General features: G+C 34.8%; 1 protein-coding gene across 2 annotated transcripts in view; it reads left to right on the plus strand.

The window, feature by feature from the left end:
* superdeath (Suppressor of ER stress-induced death) overlaps window positions 1–16,268 on the plus strand; it is a 42,312-nt gene that overhangs the window by 12,667 nt on the left and 13,377 nt on the right. For both annotated transcript variants that reach the window (XM_076115758.1, XM_076115759.1), the window contains exons 2-9: window positions 5,799–6,513; window positions 8,930–9,085; window positions 9,462–9,755; window positions 11,429–11,612; window positions 12,128–12,284; window positions 12,652–12,911; window positions 13,941–14,142; window positions 14,413–14,693. In XM_076115758.1, the coding sequence (XP_075971873.1) occupies window positions 5,799–6,513; window positions 8,930–9,085; window positions 9,462–9,755; window positions 11,429–11,612; window positions 12,128–12,284; window positions 12,652–12,911; window positions 13,941–14,142; window positions 14,413–14,693 (2,249 nt within the window). The remainder of the gene's footprint in view (window positions 1–5,798; window positions 6,514–8,929; window positions 9,086–9,461; window positions 9,756–11,428; window positions 11,613–12,127; window positions 12,285–12,651; window positions 12,912–13,940; window positions 14,143–14,412; window positions 14,694–16,268) is intronic.

Genomic DNA, 16,268 nt, shown 5'->3' on the forward strand with positions numbered 1-16,268 from the left:
ACATAATAATACCGAATTAGATCTCTCTTACAAATAAATGCTGCTTGTTTGTCTTTTAAATGGCTGAGAATAAGAGCTGAAATAAACATCTTTTATAAAAATTAAGTACTTATATTAACATAGTAATTGGATGAATGGAAAAACTCTTTATATTTTATCAAACATGTCGTTTGTGATCGATTATGATATGATTGATACGGCAACGTCGCCGAGAGGTAAAGTACCAAGCACTTTAGCTTGACTTTTGCCTAAGTAATTTACATCTATACTAATATTATAAAGCTGAAGAGTTTGTTTGTTTGAACCCGCTAATCTCAAGAACTACTGGACCGATTTGAAAAATTCTTTCAGTGAAAGATATCGCATTTATCGATTATAACATCAAGCTACGACCAATAGGAGCAGAGTACCAGTAAAAAATGTTACAAAAACGGGAGAAATTTCACCCATTCTCTAAGGTGACGCAAGCGAAGTTGCGCAGGTCAGCTAGTTAAGTATATATTCCTTTTATGCAGTATCGTCTCATGTCGATTGAAGTATAGCTAAGGTATAATAACACCCTTTACTGCTAAGTTATATTACTCACCCACCACTGGCCTCCAGAATAAGAAGAAATTTAGGGTCCAATCACAACTAAAACATACAATTAAATATAGTATAATAACTCTTAACCTGATTTCATAAAACACATTTGCGCGTACTTGAATCTCGAAAATCCATTTTAATATTCAGCATAGTTTTGATTCAAGCTCCAATACGTACTCAATCCTATAAACCCTTTCTCTAAATTAAACCAATTAACTTTATATCCCAGCCAATCCATTGAACGTTCAACTTAAATTAGTCTAAATATTATAAAGCCGTTATTTAACCCTTGTTTAAATCGTGACCCTACACTCTTTAGGGTACTCTAGTCTACATATTCAATATTGTTAAGTTCATTCTATCACGTTCCTGTAGATATCAGATGTATATAAGATAAATTTAGGCTTATCTTTTATCGTATAGTTAGTAGTAAACCTAGTGTAAAAGTTCTTCTAGTCCGAATACCACTAATTGACCAACCATATATGTATGTATTGTCCGCAGCATCTTGTTCCACAATCGTTTACCGATCAGTAGCTCGATTCTCTACCACTATCTATAACCGGCTAGTTTTCGAGAATTTTTTAATGACAATCGGTAAGCGCCTCCAGCGGGCGTCGTACAAACTATTTTTGCAATATGTTTTAAATGTCTACTATCGATACTCGACAGTACAGAATTGTGCTCTAGTACACCGAATCTTTACCACTATCGGTTCTTGACAACCGGCTAACTATCGATAATTTTGAATAACAATCGATCTGCACCTCTGACGGTCATCGCAAAAACTATTTTTGAGGTACATATCAAATATCAAAATCTCGATACTCGAAAGCATCGTCTGAAGAGCATCGCACTACCGCACAATTTTAAGTTATTATGTTTCCCAAGCCAATTCATACTATTCATTATTTATTCTTTGACTTAACCCTTGTTTGAACCGTGACCCGACAGTAAGTACCACGCTCGGTATTGTGGCATTGTGCCACTGATCTGTTTGTTTCATCACGTTCATCTCACTGGTATTAAGTTGCATCTATGCAACGCGGGGAACGGATGAGTGTTTGGGAGTTCAAGCTATAAGCTGTGAGCGTTTTTAAAAGAAAATATAAATGTATTTATATTGTACAGCTCATTGTTAAGAAGTAGACTGAATACTAGGACTGTCATTGCTTAGAGTTTTAAAAACAAAGTGTATTATGGGATATTGTAAAAAAAAAGTGAGAGCTATGCCGCATGCGTTTATTTTTTAAGATAGCTTCATGTGACTATCTTGTCATTTCGCAATCCGGTAAATAGTTTAATTATTTTATTGTGTGGTTTTTGTACGGATCTTCGCTCGAATACGTGCTTACCTAATAATTAATGTTGTGTGTTCTCTTTCAGTCCATGACAAGACATGGAAACAGTAAATTTCTTCAAACAACGCTTTCTTGTTACTATTCTATACGAAAGATCGTATAGTTATGGTTAATTCGAGCCACTGTACTATTATTTGTATTTGCTATACATCCTCTTATCTCTCGTCACTTGTACCACAGTCAACTTTAACACTGATTACTTGTACAGATTTCAATCAGAGTCCGAACAATGTTGATTGTGCGTTGTCGCCTGAAATAGGGCGCTCGAGTACATTCGCTCTGAACGAGGGCGCGTGGTACAAACTCTTCTTTATTTTACGACTTGTTTAGTGCACTCTCCCCCTTTGCTCTTTTGATGCTGGTTTTAGTTCCAATATTGTATCATAAATTAGATGTGTCATCTCAAATTGATGAAGCACCATTCTTAAGTATTTAGTATAGTGAGGTTAGAATTAGAAACAAAAAAAATTCAAAGCTGTTGAGGTCCATCTCAGTTTTGAAGTATAATACAGCAGACATGAGTGATGAATCATGTCAAATATTTTAACTAGGCATGGCCTCTAACTTAGCTTGTTTAAAGTACTCCATGCGATCAATTATTTCTTTGTACTTAGAACGTCTTCAGTGGTATATATTTCTACGGTCAAAGTCGATGGCGGGCCACCAAAACCACCCCCGGTTTCTGAGGAACATTTAGCGGTAGTTCACCTATGCAATAGCGTCAAAACTCACATAAAAAAACGCTATTGAATAGATAAACTACCGCCAGATGTACCTCAGACACCGGGCATCAGATATCTTCTACAGGCTTAAAAGGGTTCGTAATGTTATCAAAAAGCCGTTACTTGCATTTTCAACACCTGTCTTTTCACCCCTTCCAAAATCTTCATAACGGTCCCGAAGCTTAGAGAATGACAATTGAAACCATCACTGCCCTTACCACCATCAACACCATGCTGTGCTTTTGACATTATTACTTGCAACTGGTTTTACAGGTTTTCGGTATTTAATGGATTTGTGGAGTTATGGGGTGCATGGTGCATTGTTTAAAAGACGATTATGGTTGAACGGATTTTAAATGTGAAATATCAAGTTTGGTATACCCCAGTATTAAGATTCTTAAAAAGTTATTTAGCAAGGGAGATATTATTATAGCCTAACGACTAAACGTAAAACGAAACGATTTCTTATACATCTTAAGTTAATCCTGAAAGCAGAATTATCTTTGAGTGCATTGAAACTAAAACACATAACTTAAAAACCCCAATTTTTTTTTGTAAATTTTAAGACCTATTACTGTCCCACTGTAAGTTAAGAGTCTCCTAACAAAATGATTAAAAGGGATAACCTTAGAACCCTAAACTTTGACTATGTAGTAGAAAAACAATAATTATATCTACCACCATTCTAAATCAATTCACCATTTATAATATCTTACCGTTAAATCAGGCCAACAAAAACATACACCCTATAAGTTACAAGTGATTTATAGATAAGAAAACAAGATGTAAGTAGACGTGTTCTATCTCTAGCCAGTTGATGGTTGTAGCTAAATTAATTGCCTCATAACCTTAGTCAAGGCTGCTCTATTTTTGAACCAGTCTAGAGCCTACTCATAGAGAGTTGTGATTGATCTGTTTACTTAATTTAGATACAATTTATTACAAGGAAAATTGTGTAAGGCGATTGGGACATTAGTTAATTTGGTCATGGAATTATTAAACATAAAACGTTTAGAGTTTCTTTCTAACTTTTGCTAGTGACTTCGATCGTGTGGGTAAGATTATCGGGGTTGAAAAATACACTGTTTTTATGCCAAATGCGACTAAAATTCAGTATGATACTTTTGCAAGCTTTCGAACTGATAGTATTGATCAGTAAGAAGTAAGATAGCATGGTAATGAGCTAGAATGAAGTTCAATATTACCATGTCTTGCCTTTATAATTTACAAAGTCAAATAGTGCGGTGTAACTTCTGTCCAAACCTGTAGCTTTGCCAAAAATCTGTTAATTCTAGTCTAAGGTATTACTATTAACTGTAATATTTAGGTAAGGTATTACTTTAAGTTGTACCTTTTTAAAAATCAAGCTAGCTAATATACCTCTAACTATTAGCTCGATTGCTAACTTTGACTAATATATTAGAATCACATATTTACTTGGCATATTCGTGTCATCGGCTCTGGTAACCTCGCCGTATCATTACGATGCAGGTATAAGGGAGTGGCACCACCAGTTGACACTGTACATACGTTTATTAAAGGACATTATAATATGTTATGATATTACTTGTTTTGTACTATCGTTTGATACGAGAGACTAATCGTATAAAATATTTTTCATAGCTCTAATATAAGTATGGGTTGGTTTTGAAGTAGGTTCTTCGTAAAACTATTATATCAAATTATTTATAGAGCGTACAGGTGTTACGAGTTTAAATAGTGAAATTATGTTAATAAAGGGTAAAAAATTGACATCACCAAGCTCAATTACAGACTCCGAGAAACTTTTTTTCAAATGGGGAAAACCCGTAGTCCTCGTCACCCAATGAGGACGAAACAATTCTGGTAACTAAAAACTCGTACTTCGCTACTATACTATTCTATAAAGGCACTAATACCTTGTTTACTGCAAAAAGACCAATCGTATACTGAAACGATCTCAGTCATTTTATCGTATAAGTCTTCCAGTCTAGTACTATAGTGCTACATTGTCGCAAATTGCTTTATGACGCGCAACAATACTCGATCCTTTATGCTTTTTGCTTCTCAATTGAGCAAATATCTCAGGGTTAACATGTTTATATAATAGTTAAATATGTTTAAAAATAAATTTGTTTATTCCTCTTTTAGCTCCAAACGAATTTCTGAAGAAAATTGTTTACGTATGTCAGAATTACGCGATAATTTAGTTGCTTTATTTATTTGGAGGAAATCTTGTTAAAGCCAAGTATCGTTGATTGACTGTTATTATTTAAGATTATAAATTGGTTACAATTATAATGTTTCTTTTGATTTTTTTGCTTAAGGTGCAAAACATTAACGATTTACTTGAACTGAATAATTTATTGCAGTTTATAGTACGAAAGCTCGTGATCAGAATTTTGACCAATGGCAATAAATTAATTTGAAATATATAGGTCAAGTTGCAAATTTAATATAGGGTTGACAATACATACACCTGCATTTACATTTTTTTTTCCTTTGAAACATGTGGTTTAATTTGAGTAAGATACACTCGCAAATATAAACAAATCATGTGATTTACGAAAAAAAATAACGATAATCCCAATGAAATGAATGAAAATTCTCTCTAGGTTAACTGTAAAAAAGGTAAATACACACACGCCGCAGCGAATGATTAAGTTCCGTACAAACAAACAAACGGTTTGATGAGTTTGTGGAACTTGTCGAAATTGCTTTTCGCCGCGCTTCGCCCGCAAATATCTCTGTGATTGTGATGCGGTTGTTCCGCGCTCACACTGTTTTACTTCCAATGAGTTTTTCACAGATACGGTTTCATGAATATATGTTGAACTACTAGTTTGTAGTGCAACTTTTACTGTACAATTCTGTTGTTTGTGTTCGCTCTGTTTCGGTTTTGGATTTCTAGGATGCAGTTTGTCTTTAGGTACCGATATGTCATGAAATGTACTTAATATTTGATATTTAAACAACTGTAGGCAAGTGATGATTTTTACGACTTCAATATATTATTCCTCCATAGACTCTGTGGGTGGATTGAAAACATAACGAAGCATGCCTAACAACCACACAATGGACTTGAATAAAAAACATAATTCTATAACCATTTATCCTCGTTTCGTTAAAACTATAAACTTCTTGTTCTCAGGTCGAGTAAACGGTGACGTAATGACCCAAGCCCATGAACCACTAAACATAATGGACAACACACAAGCAGACTACTCAACAAAGACCAAGCGGGGCATCTACCTCTCCAAGTGTCTAGCCTTCGTGATCCTGGTGATCTTTATACTAGCACTGGTCACGGCTTCACTCTTAGTGTACAACTACGCAGCATGCCCAACGACGGATCAACTAGCAAACCTTACAAAATATGATCTATGTCACTGTGATCAAACAAAACTTTTAGTTCTACCGCTAACCACAGAAAGTAGCAAACATGTAATCCCGCTAGAAACGACAACGATGCCGCCAGTACCAGATGTTCTAGACCTAAGATTACCTACAAACGTCAAACCTGAAAAATACTATTTAAAAATAACACCGTACATTTACGAAGGTAACTTCACTTTTGATGGAGAGGTCAGCGTAGTTATAGTAGCACTGAACGAAACGAAAGAGATCACATTTCATGGTGTAGAACTAACTATACATGATGTTAAGTTCTATGGGAAAGAAGACGGGCAACTAATAGAGATTGTTAAGCGAGTTGAAGACGCGCCTCGTCATTTCCAAGTGTTGACTTTGGCGAGTAAAATAGATGCTGGAAAGGAATATGTATTGAATATTTCGTACACTGGAATACTTAATGATAATCTTCATGGTTTCTACAGAAGCTCTTACGAAGATAAGGGAGAGAAAAAGTAAGTATTTTTTTATTTATTTGCATTTGTTTTTCAGCTCAAAGTGGAGGATAAATTAAATCATCTTTCTCTCTGATTTTCTTTGGTATGCGTACATTTTTAAATTAAGTCAGTCGATATAGCTTGTTTATCACTTTGACTTGCAAATAGTACAAGTAATGATTTCTCAAATATATTCGTTTCCGTTAATATATTAGCTCAGGTAAAAGCGTAACGTATTTTCTTAAATTCATTCACAAGTACAAAATGTTCAAGTCTATGGTGACGGCGGTATGTGCGTGTTCTCTTACTAGGATTAATGCACTTAACAGATAAAAGCCGGCAAAAGAGAATTATGTAATATAACACAGGAACTGCATTAACTCTGGACCAAATGACTCATGTTATCTTACTCACCTTATTATTTTACTAGGAATAGCAGTTTTTTTTACTATCAACGCAATTATAAATGAGTCACTTATTATAATATAATGCTAATGTTTGATTGTATATTCTTTTATGAGTAAATTTTGTGCCTGTATAAGTTGTACAAATGTACATTTTGCGGTTTAAAGGTTTCCGCTATTTATTCAGTAGTTTTTGAGTAAAAAAGTAACAAACGATAATATTTCCACACAGCTGAAAAAACTTTTACTTTATTATGTTTACAGAATTCTTTCAATTGTTATGTTATTAAGACAATAAGTATTGTGTCCACTAAATTGCCTACTATTCGGAGTTCATTAGTGCTTTCTAGAATAAGAAATATTACTCCATTGTTCGTAAAAACAACTTTGTTCTTAACAAAAGCTTTTGGTATTATGTTTTGTCTTCCGTTTCATACACAACTATAAGGTTGTTTTTCTTCTGATTACTAAAAACGTACATATTTTTAATACTCTATGGATAAGCTTTTGTATTTCCCTTAAAAACAAGACGCTACGCAAACACATAATTAAATGCACTGTATCAAAATCTATTAGATGAAGCTTTTTACTAACTTGATTAAGGCTGTATGCAAGGTTTACGTCTGCTGGAGGTATACACAATTCAAACTTTAGATCATAGGTTACCCACAGGTTTATGCAACTAACAGTAGTCGTATGATGATTGTTACATGATGTATGACGGTACTATGATATAGCGAATTTATTAAATATTAAATATTATATTAAAAATACATAGAATTATGAATCTTACTCTTGCTTATTTTATGGGCTTAGAACACTAACGTTTAGCCAGTCCTTTACCTATAACCAGCTGTAATAAAACACTAAAAATAATTCAAAATGATTAAATCGTAGACTCAAACGATCACAACATAGAAACTTCATACAAAAGTCACGTGTATCTAAACTAAACATATCGACGTGTGCCGTGAATACAAATGTTAGATTAACAGCAATAAAACTATGTGACGATATTGTCACGAGTGTAATTATGCTTCTAATAGCTTTCCTTGATACAGTCTAACAACTTAGTAAAGAGCTAGGATCCCGGCTGGTAGAGGTAAACAAAATTCAGAATTGAAAACATCAGTAACCGGCAGGCTTATGTACTTTACGCAGCTTTGCAGCAGAGGCGCCCATAGCCAGTTGCGCTCACCGGTCGGAGAACGTTCTGTGGGTTAAGCAAACCTTGGTGCGGTCATTCCATAGATGGGTGACCGCATAGTGGTTTTTGAACTGGGGGTCTCCGTGCTTCGGAGGGTACGAAAAAGTCGGTCCCGGTTGTTGTCAATCAAGATAACAATCGTTAAGCCACGTCAAAGGACTTTGGGCGGCCTGAACGACTTTGACTGAGATACGTGGTCGCGCCATAGAATTGTTTACTGTGTTAAGGATAAATCGTGCTTACAAAGACTCTCTACTAAGTTGTCAGTCTATAGTTAATAGAGTTTTGGTTATCATAAGGAGTTTCGCGCGTCCTTGGTGAAATTCCAAACGTTAACTTAACGTATTCTGGGAAGAGAGGGAATTGTAAGTAATAGTCGGTTACTTGTTGCTGTTAATTATATTTATATGTATTAGGTGGATATTGAGATGATCTAAATCATTGAAGCTAATTATTTATTTACGGCAAAATGTGAGTGTATTTAATTCACTGTCTAAACCTTCGGGTATAACAGGCGTAATATTATGTATGTATAAAGACAATTATGTATTTGTAAAACATACTTTTAATGTTAGGATTTTTTGGGCACTATAGGGAAATTTTATACAGTATTAATGAATGAATGTTAATGAAAAGATTAAACGTAATCAAATCAAATTAAATCAATTTTATTTGCTTGTAATGGCTAATTACTGTTTTCTACACTCCTATAACTAATTTTTAAAACTTAATTTATGGGGTTGTTTTCAAAGATGTCGGCAGTGTCAACTGCCATGCAGACTGCAGTGGAAATTTTATCATTAATATCATTTTTAATTTCCAGATGGATAGCAGTGACCCAATTCCAGGCTATGGATGCAAGACGAGCATTCCCTTGCTGGGACGAGCCAGCTTTAAAAGCTCGCTTCACCATCAGCATTGCGAGACCCAAAAATATGACGTCCTTGTCTAATATGAATATCGTGAAGAGCGAACCACAGTACGTAAATATTATATATAATAAAATATTTAGATTGTGGTTTTGAAGGTCCTTTATTTAAATAAACGAGAATGATTTTTTTCTTAGCCTAAACTGTTGTCCTATTGTTCAAACCAAAAGCATTAATAGTCATATTTTTCTCTAACAATGATCTGGCTGCATGTGGGTTCATATTCGAAGGAAATTACACTGAGAATTTATGCTGAGCTGGACAAATAAAAATAATTTCAAAATTGAAGTAATTATTTAAAAAATAAATGTTTATTCATAGTAGTTACAATTCTCCTACTTCCAATTTTGCTACTTAACTAGGGATACATACTATAGGATCAAAATGGCAGCAGCATAAACTGATCATCAATTTCTTCTTCCACAGTACTGCCTTAGACAACTACATCTGGGACCACTACGCAGAATCCCTTCCGATGTCCACATACCTCGTAGCATTCACCATCACGGACTTCAAGAATAAGTCTGATAAAAACTTCTCAGTTTGGGCTAGAAGTGAAGCTATAGAGTCTGCAGCATTCTCTCTAGAAATTGGCCCCAAGATCTTGAAGTTCCTTGAAGAGTATTACAAGATAAAGTTCCCTCTGCCAAAGATCGATATGATTGCGTTACCGGATTTCAAGAATGGAGCTATGGAGAATTGGGGGTTGCTTACTTTTAGGTAAGTGTTTAATTATAATAACATTAGGCTTTTTCGAAAAAGAGATATGGATAGGGCAAAAAAAAATATTTGTTTAGTAGTTTGTGAGTCAGGTAAAACCATATTACACGCGTATTTTTTCTAAATAAATAAATAGATACCTTAGTTAAAAATAATGTTAGGGAGGAAGGTTCTTGCACGCTTTGTTTATTCTGCGGTTCGGGTTAATACACTAGCTACGTTTAAAATATACATTTTTTTTTATATTACTTTAAAACTTTGTATTACCGTAATTTTATGACAATGTAAAAAAGAAATATAACGATTTTCACGGGATCGTAACTCTTTATATATATATATATTATGTTCCCCTTTAATTACTATATATTTTAACCAAAATTGACACCCTCTACCCTTATATTTTATCCAAAGTAAAGCTGTACCATGACAGTAATTTGATTAAGTTCAAGATGGCTTAATTATGAAATTCGCTGCGGTAAGAACAGATGTTTAATTAATTAACTGAGTTTTAGAGAGACGTATCTTGCGATCCAAGTAGGTGTCGGTGCGGTGTTATCAAAGCTGAAATGAAGTAACAATTTCTTATGTTAAACATTTCAGTGACTTTGTATAACTGCGACTGTAGATCGTAGATCCAATTCTAAAGAGAAACACACACCATTATCATAGTCAATTAAATTTTACTATCATTCTACCATCAAATTATACCATCATCCACTAGTTTGTTGCGGTTTTTTTTCTACCATGTGTTCGCTGCTAAACCTTATAAAAGTCCCTAAAAATAATAATTATGATTACAGAAGTCTTTAACAAAAAATATTTGGCTTGCTACACATATTATATTCGGTTCGGCATTGATCGGCCTAGCCGGGCGGCAAAACCGTATATGTGTAGATGAACCCGATCAGCACAAGCCGAACAATGAGTCGAGTCGAATTGTTGTTCGATAAATATCGCCGAACCGAATGTGTGTGTAGCAAGCCTGAAATCAAAATATGACCCAAATTCTTCAAAAAGTTATCTCTGTATCTACGTTGAGATATGACATAAATCGTAGCAAAATCCCTCTTGACCGCTCAACACCTAAACCAAAGCGTTTATACCATAAGCTTGGGATAAAATAAATGTTTCGTGAGAGCAAATCTCTTGATGGATGGTTGAGTCGCACACACTTCATTATACGGCCCGACGTACAATCTATCATCCCTTTAATTTGGGGTGAGGGTCGTTTGCACATATTGTGCTTATTCGAGCGTGACGAATTATGGCCCAGATAATAGCAAGTTTTGTTATTATTACTGGGGTTGCGGATACTAATTTTGGTTTTGTTACTTATTTCTGAGAATTTTTGGTTGCAATTTGAATATTTTTCAGTTGAACGTTTACTATTTTTGTCTTTTTCTTCACTTATACTTACTTCTTCGTTGAATAATGTTTCGTATCGTTTTCAATGTGAATAGGAATACTTTCCAGCATGTTTCATTTTTGAAATTAGTTGTTTTGGGACGAAAACAGTTAATAATTATATAACAATAAAAGGCAAATTAATAAATCACCAAATTGAGTAATCAAATTGTTTATTTGTTGTAATTTATTCCTTCGTAGAGGTTAAGAAGTTCAAAACTAGTCACTACATCTCTACATTTTTTAAAGCTATTATAATGATCTTTCAGAGAAATAGCAATGCTGTACGAAGAAGGAGTATCAGCTAGCACAGATAAAGTCCACGTGGCTACTGTGGTGGCTCACGAGATCGCTCATCAGTGGTTCGGCAACCTGGTCACTCCGTCCTGGTGGAGAGACCTGTGGTTGAACGAAGGATTCGCTACTTACGTGGAGTATGTAGCTGTTGATGCTGTGAGTATCTAGTCTACTTTAAGCTTCGGATTTAGGGAAGGTTCATATCTGACGGAGGATGCGTCGTATGGGTTTCGCTCCAACGCGACGCATCATCGGTTGAGTGCGAACGGTCGAGTATTTTTCTATACATTTGTCTGTTCTGGCGTTGCGCGACCGATAATACGCGACGTATGTTCCGTCAGATATGAACCTTCCCTTAGGAGGAACCTATGAAGGAAAATACTGACTTGTGAAGTTAAGTCTGTATTAGAAATTATTGTTTAGTTCCTAGTTAAGAATGATACTGGGTCGGAGTCTTGTATGTTTGAGGAGCTATAAATAGCTTCTGATGGTTTGTGAAATCTTCAATCGGCTTTTGGCCAGTATGATAGATTTATGGTGAAATCACTCTCTTTCCGGGAGAAATGAGTTCTAACACAAAAATTCAAATTCGGCAATGGTCTGTGTTAATATTATTTTGAAAATATTGTATCATGTTGTGTATTTTTTTATTAAATTATTTTCCTTTATAGGTGGAGAAGTCCTGGAATATAACAGAGATATGTATCCTGGACCAAGTGCACAACGTGTTCCAACTGGACGCTTTGAACTCCTCGCATCAGTTGTCTGTTGACGTCAGCGCCTCTGAAGAAACCGATGCTATATTTGACAAGATATCTTATGGAAAAGGTATTTACTTAAATATATATTATATTTAAAAGGATGGTCTATCCAGGGATAAGAAAAGGATAAGACAATAAAGAAGGGTGGATCTAGAGTTTATTTCTTACGCGTGTATTTTTGGGGGTGGGTTCACGGACAACACCTTATCTCTATTTAGTGTAACAAACTTTATACTATTTTTTTTGGCATTAGGCTCTGTCTACTCTTCTTCCTAGAGCGCATCTAATCCAAAGCGAAAACTATTGATCGAATCTACAAATTTTATTCCATAGCTCTCTTTGTCCTAATGTACTATCAGCCTCAATATTTTTGATATAAAATGATTTGTTTCTTTAGCTAAAGTCAAGCAAAACTTTTTTTTCTTTTATCACAGGTTCAGCCCTCCTTCGAATGTTAAACCACATCCTAACATCAGACGTCTTCAATGCCGGTGTCACTAACTACCTAAACTCCAAGATGTACGGTAACGCGGAACAGAGGGACTTGTGGAGTGCTCTCACCACTGCTGCTAGGATGTCGGGAGACTTCGACGCGGATGTCGCTATAGTCATGGATTCTTGGACGCTGCAGACTGGCTTCCCTGTACTCACTGTCACTAGGAACTATGAGAATGGAACTGTTTTCTTTACACAGGTTAGTTCTCTTTTAATATACTTACCACGATCTTCTGAAGATAAATTTTAACTGTATGTAACAGTTATCGAATTACCTAAAATTATAAAAGGGTATTTAGGCTAGTAGCCGTCTAGGTAAAATATTTACAAAACGCCATCTATTGGTAAACATAAGCGACTCGGTGCAATAAAACACGATAATTTTCATACGTGGACGATAGATGTCACTACTATGCACAAACTACAAAAATAATTTTTCTATAGAGCAGGTGTACTCGGCACGCGATAAAGCTAAATTTATTTCACGTGCCGATCAATTTAATACAATTTAGTCTGAATAATCATCATAAACGGATTACATTATCGCGATAACAGCTGCTATCGATATTTGGCTAGAAGATAATTACTTGATAACATTATTTTATTGAGTCATTAGCCGCTGATAACGATGATTTTGATTTATTGTGTAGGTATGTCTGTGTACGTGTTGTAATATGTCGCAAATATTGCACACGATGCTGATGCTTTTTCTGTTTTGTATAAAAAAATAGTCCAAAGTACAAACAACAAACAATTGCATCCTTTGGTACCAAAATCCAATCCCGTTGTTACATTTAAGAATTCCATAAAAATTAAAAGGTGACTTCGAAAAAAAATATATTTGTACGTGAGATGTAATTGGTCTTGTATTAAACTGGACCCACTTTAAGTACCACAGTTGAAAAGAATGACTGTTGCATTAGGTCGTAAAGCTGCCTCCCTTAGGTTTGAATCCTGCCTTACTTACCTTTCATACAGTTATGAAACTATCACGAAATCATTTATTTTAATAAAATCATTTATTAAACAGTCCACAGTTGTACAAAGATAAGAACAGTAACTAATATAAGATATGATCAAAATTAAATAAGATCAGTAATTAAATTTGTAGCTCTTGATTGGTAATCTCATTGTGGGGATTACCCTATTTTTATACAAACCCAAAGCCCCTTTTATAACAAACATGTGATTTAACGAAAGTTTAAAAAACCTTAAATGTTCTTTCCAGGAACGTTTTGTCCTCATAAACGATACTTTTGCGTCCCAAAATTCACCGATATGGTGGATCCCTGTATCATACACGACTGCGGCGGAGAAAGACTTCTTGTCAACCAGACCCAAGATTTGGCTGAAAGGAGAAAAGTCTTTGACTGTCCACAATATCAGTATGAAGAAGGATGATTGGTTCATTGCTAATGTTCAACAGACAGGTAGGCAAATGAGTATGATATTTATTAAACCAGGTAACTCCAGGTATTGCTATGATGTAGCTAGAGCCAAACTGTCTTCCCTGCTTTTCCTTTCTTTTATGTTAAAAGTGACTCCCGAGTGAGGTATTTGGTCGCCCAAATAAGGGAGTCACACCGTATTTTTAACTTTACTTATTTACCCAAGAATGAGTTAGTTAATCACCATAAGGTTACAACAACATGACACGAAAATTGCTGTAAATAATTCTACACGAAAAAAAACATTTCCAGGTTTCTACCGCGTGAATTACGACCAGAAGAATTGGGAGCTTCTCATCAAAATCTTAAAGGATCCATCACGTTTCCAAGAGATCCACATCATCAATCGAGCGCAAATGGTCGACGATGCCATGAACCTGGCTCTTACAGGGAGACTGGACTATAGAACTGCGCTAGACGTCACAAGTTACTTGGCTCATGAGAGGAGCTATGTGCCGTGGAAGGCTGGACTATCAGCTCTTGGGTATATTGATACTATGCTGTCGAAAGGAGCGCATTATTTGGAGTATGGGGTGAGTGATATTGAGGTTTTAATACTTATTTAGTAGTATCTTGTGGTTGTGTTCTTTTAGTATGTGCTTTTGAGCTTCATAAACACCAACTGAAGTAAGTTATGGATTCCTCCAATACCTTTAAGTTTGTAAAACGAGTTATTTTACAACATTTAATTTATACAGGTACAAAGGTTTTGAAAGTAGGTCCTTGTCAGTAAATACTGTCTGTAGGCTTTAGGTACAATTAATATCAGGAAACCAGTTAGATCCGAATTACTGGAACGATAAAAATAATACTGATTATAATAATCATCAATGATAAAAGGATTAGAAGTTTATTATATTTTTTATTAACACAAACTTTCGACAGATGGTGCTGCTTGTAACTTTGGCGAATAGAATAAAATTTTGGTAATACATACAAACCAATAGATGGCGTAATCTGTTTCAAAATGTCAATTTTTAAAGTACCAATTTCAATACTTCTGATTAAATATCGGTTAGTTTATCAAATGGAATGTTGACAGTTATCTTCGTACATTTGCTGTTACTGTATCTACCGGTTAGTTTATCCGACACTTATCCATAAGCCGATAAACTAGCCTTTGAAGTTACAAACAAACGGCAAATATAATTTCTTGTCAGGATGAATTTACAGATTGGTAATCTTAAATTTTTCTTATCCCTTAATTATTTTTTTCATTGCCTATATCTGTTTATCTTATAGATCGAATGGTGCTTGAATCGTTGAAATTGTATCATCTCATATCAAAATGACGTCAATAGATTTTCGATAGTATCATCATTAGAAGCACGGGCGCAACATTGTCTTTATCCCTTAGATAGTATCAAACCGGTTCTGTAATAAACCGATAACTTATCAAACGGACACTCCGTCTAATACCTAAAACTAGATCTTATTGTAAAGTACGTTACGTGACGATAACGAAAAAAACGTGTATTAGCGAGCCATAAATGTTATAGGTAGTACCCTAAAATACTTATGGAATGCGAACATTCGCGTCGTTCCGCGAAAATTGTAAAAAGATTTTAGAATTGAGAATTTTCGATAGATCTTTTTGATCGTACTAGTATAATAGTAAAATGTTACGAACGCTAATTGAGAACCGCCTCGTTTTTTTTAAGTCGGTTAATAATAATTACTACTCCTAAGGGAACTTTGGTTTCCTTTGTAATTCATAAGTAGCATTATCGTAATGACTTAGTAAATAACAAGTTGATGAGAACTCACTTTACTTAATAAATAGGTATTTGTAGTTGACTGACAACTGATAGAAAAAATAATTCAACGGATCGTTCATGACCCGTATTTTAAGGTTTCTATACATTCATAACTAGTTAGAACTTCACGTTTAAGTTGTGCACGTGTCACACACAAATACAGTTTACAACATTTTACTTATATAGCTTTGAAAGTATTTACAATATGCAATTGAAAACGGCCTGTCGTTTATTGTCCATTATCGGGGATTTTTTGAATGTGCCAATGCAAGTAATGTAGGTAATAATTTACTTTTGATAAACGTGAAAAACATCATAATACTCTCTGATAAAAATGTAACGGCTGAATTA

This window comes from Anticarsia gemmatalis, chromosome 6 (assembly GCF_050436995.1).
Source record: "Anticarsia gemmatalis isolate Benzon Research Colony breed Stoneville strain chromosome 6, ilAntGemm2 primary, whole genome shotgun sequence".
Classification (NCBI taxonomy): Eukaryota; Metazoa; Arthropoda; class Insecta; order Lepidoptera; family Erebidae; genus Anticarsia; species Anticarsia gemmatalis.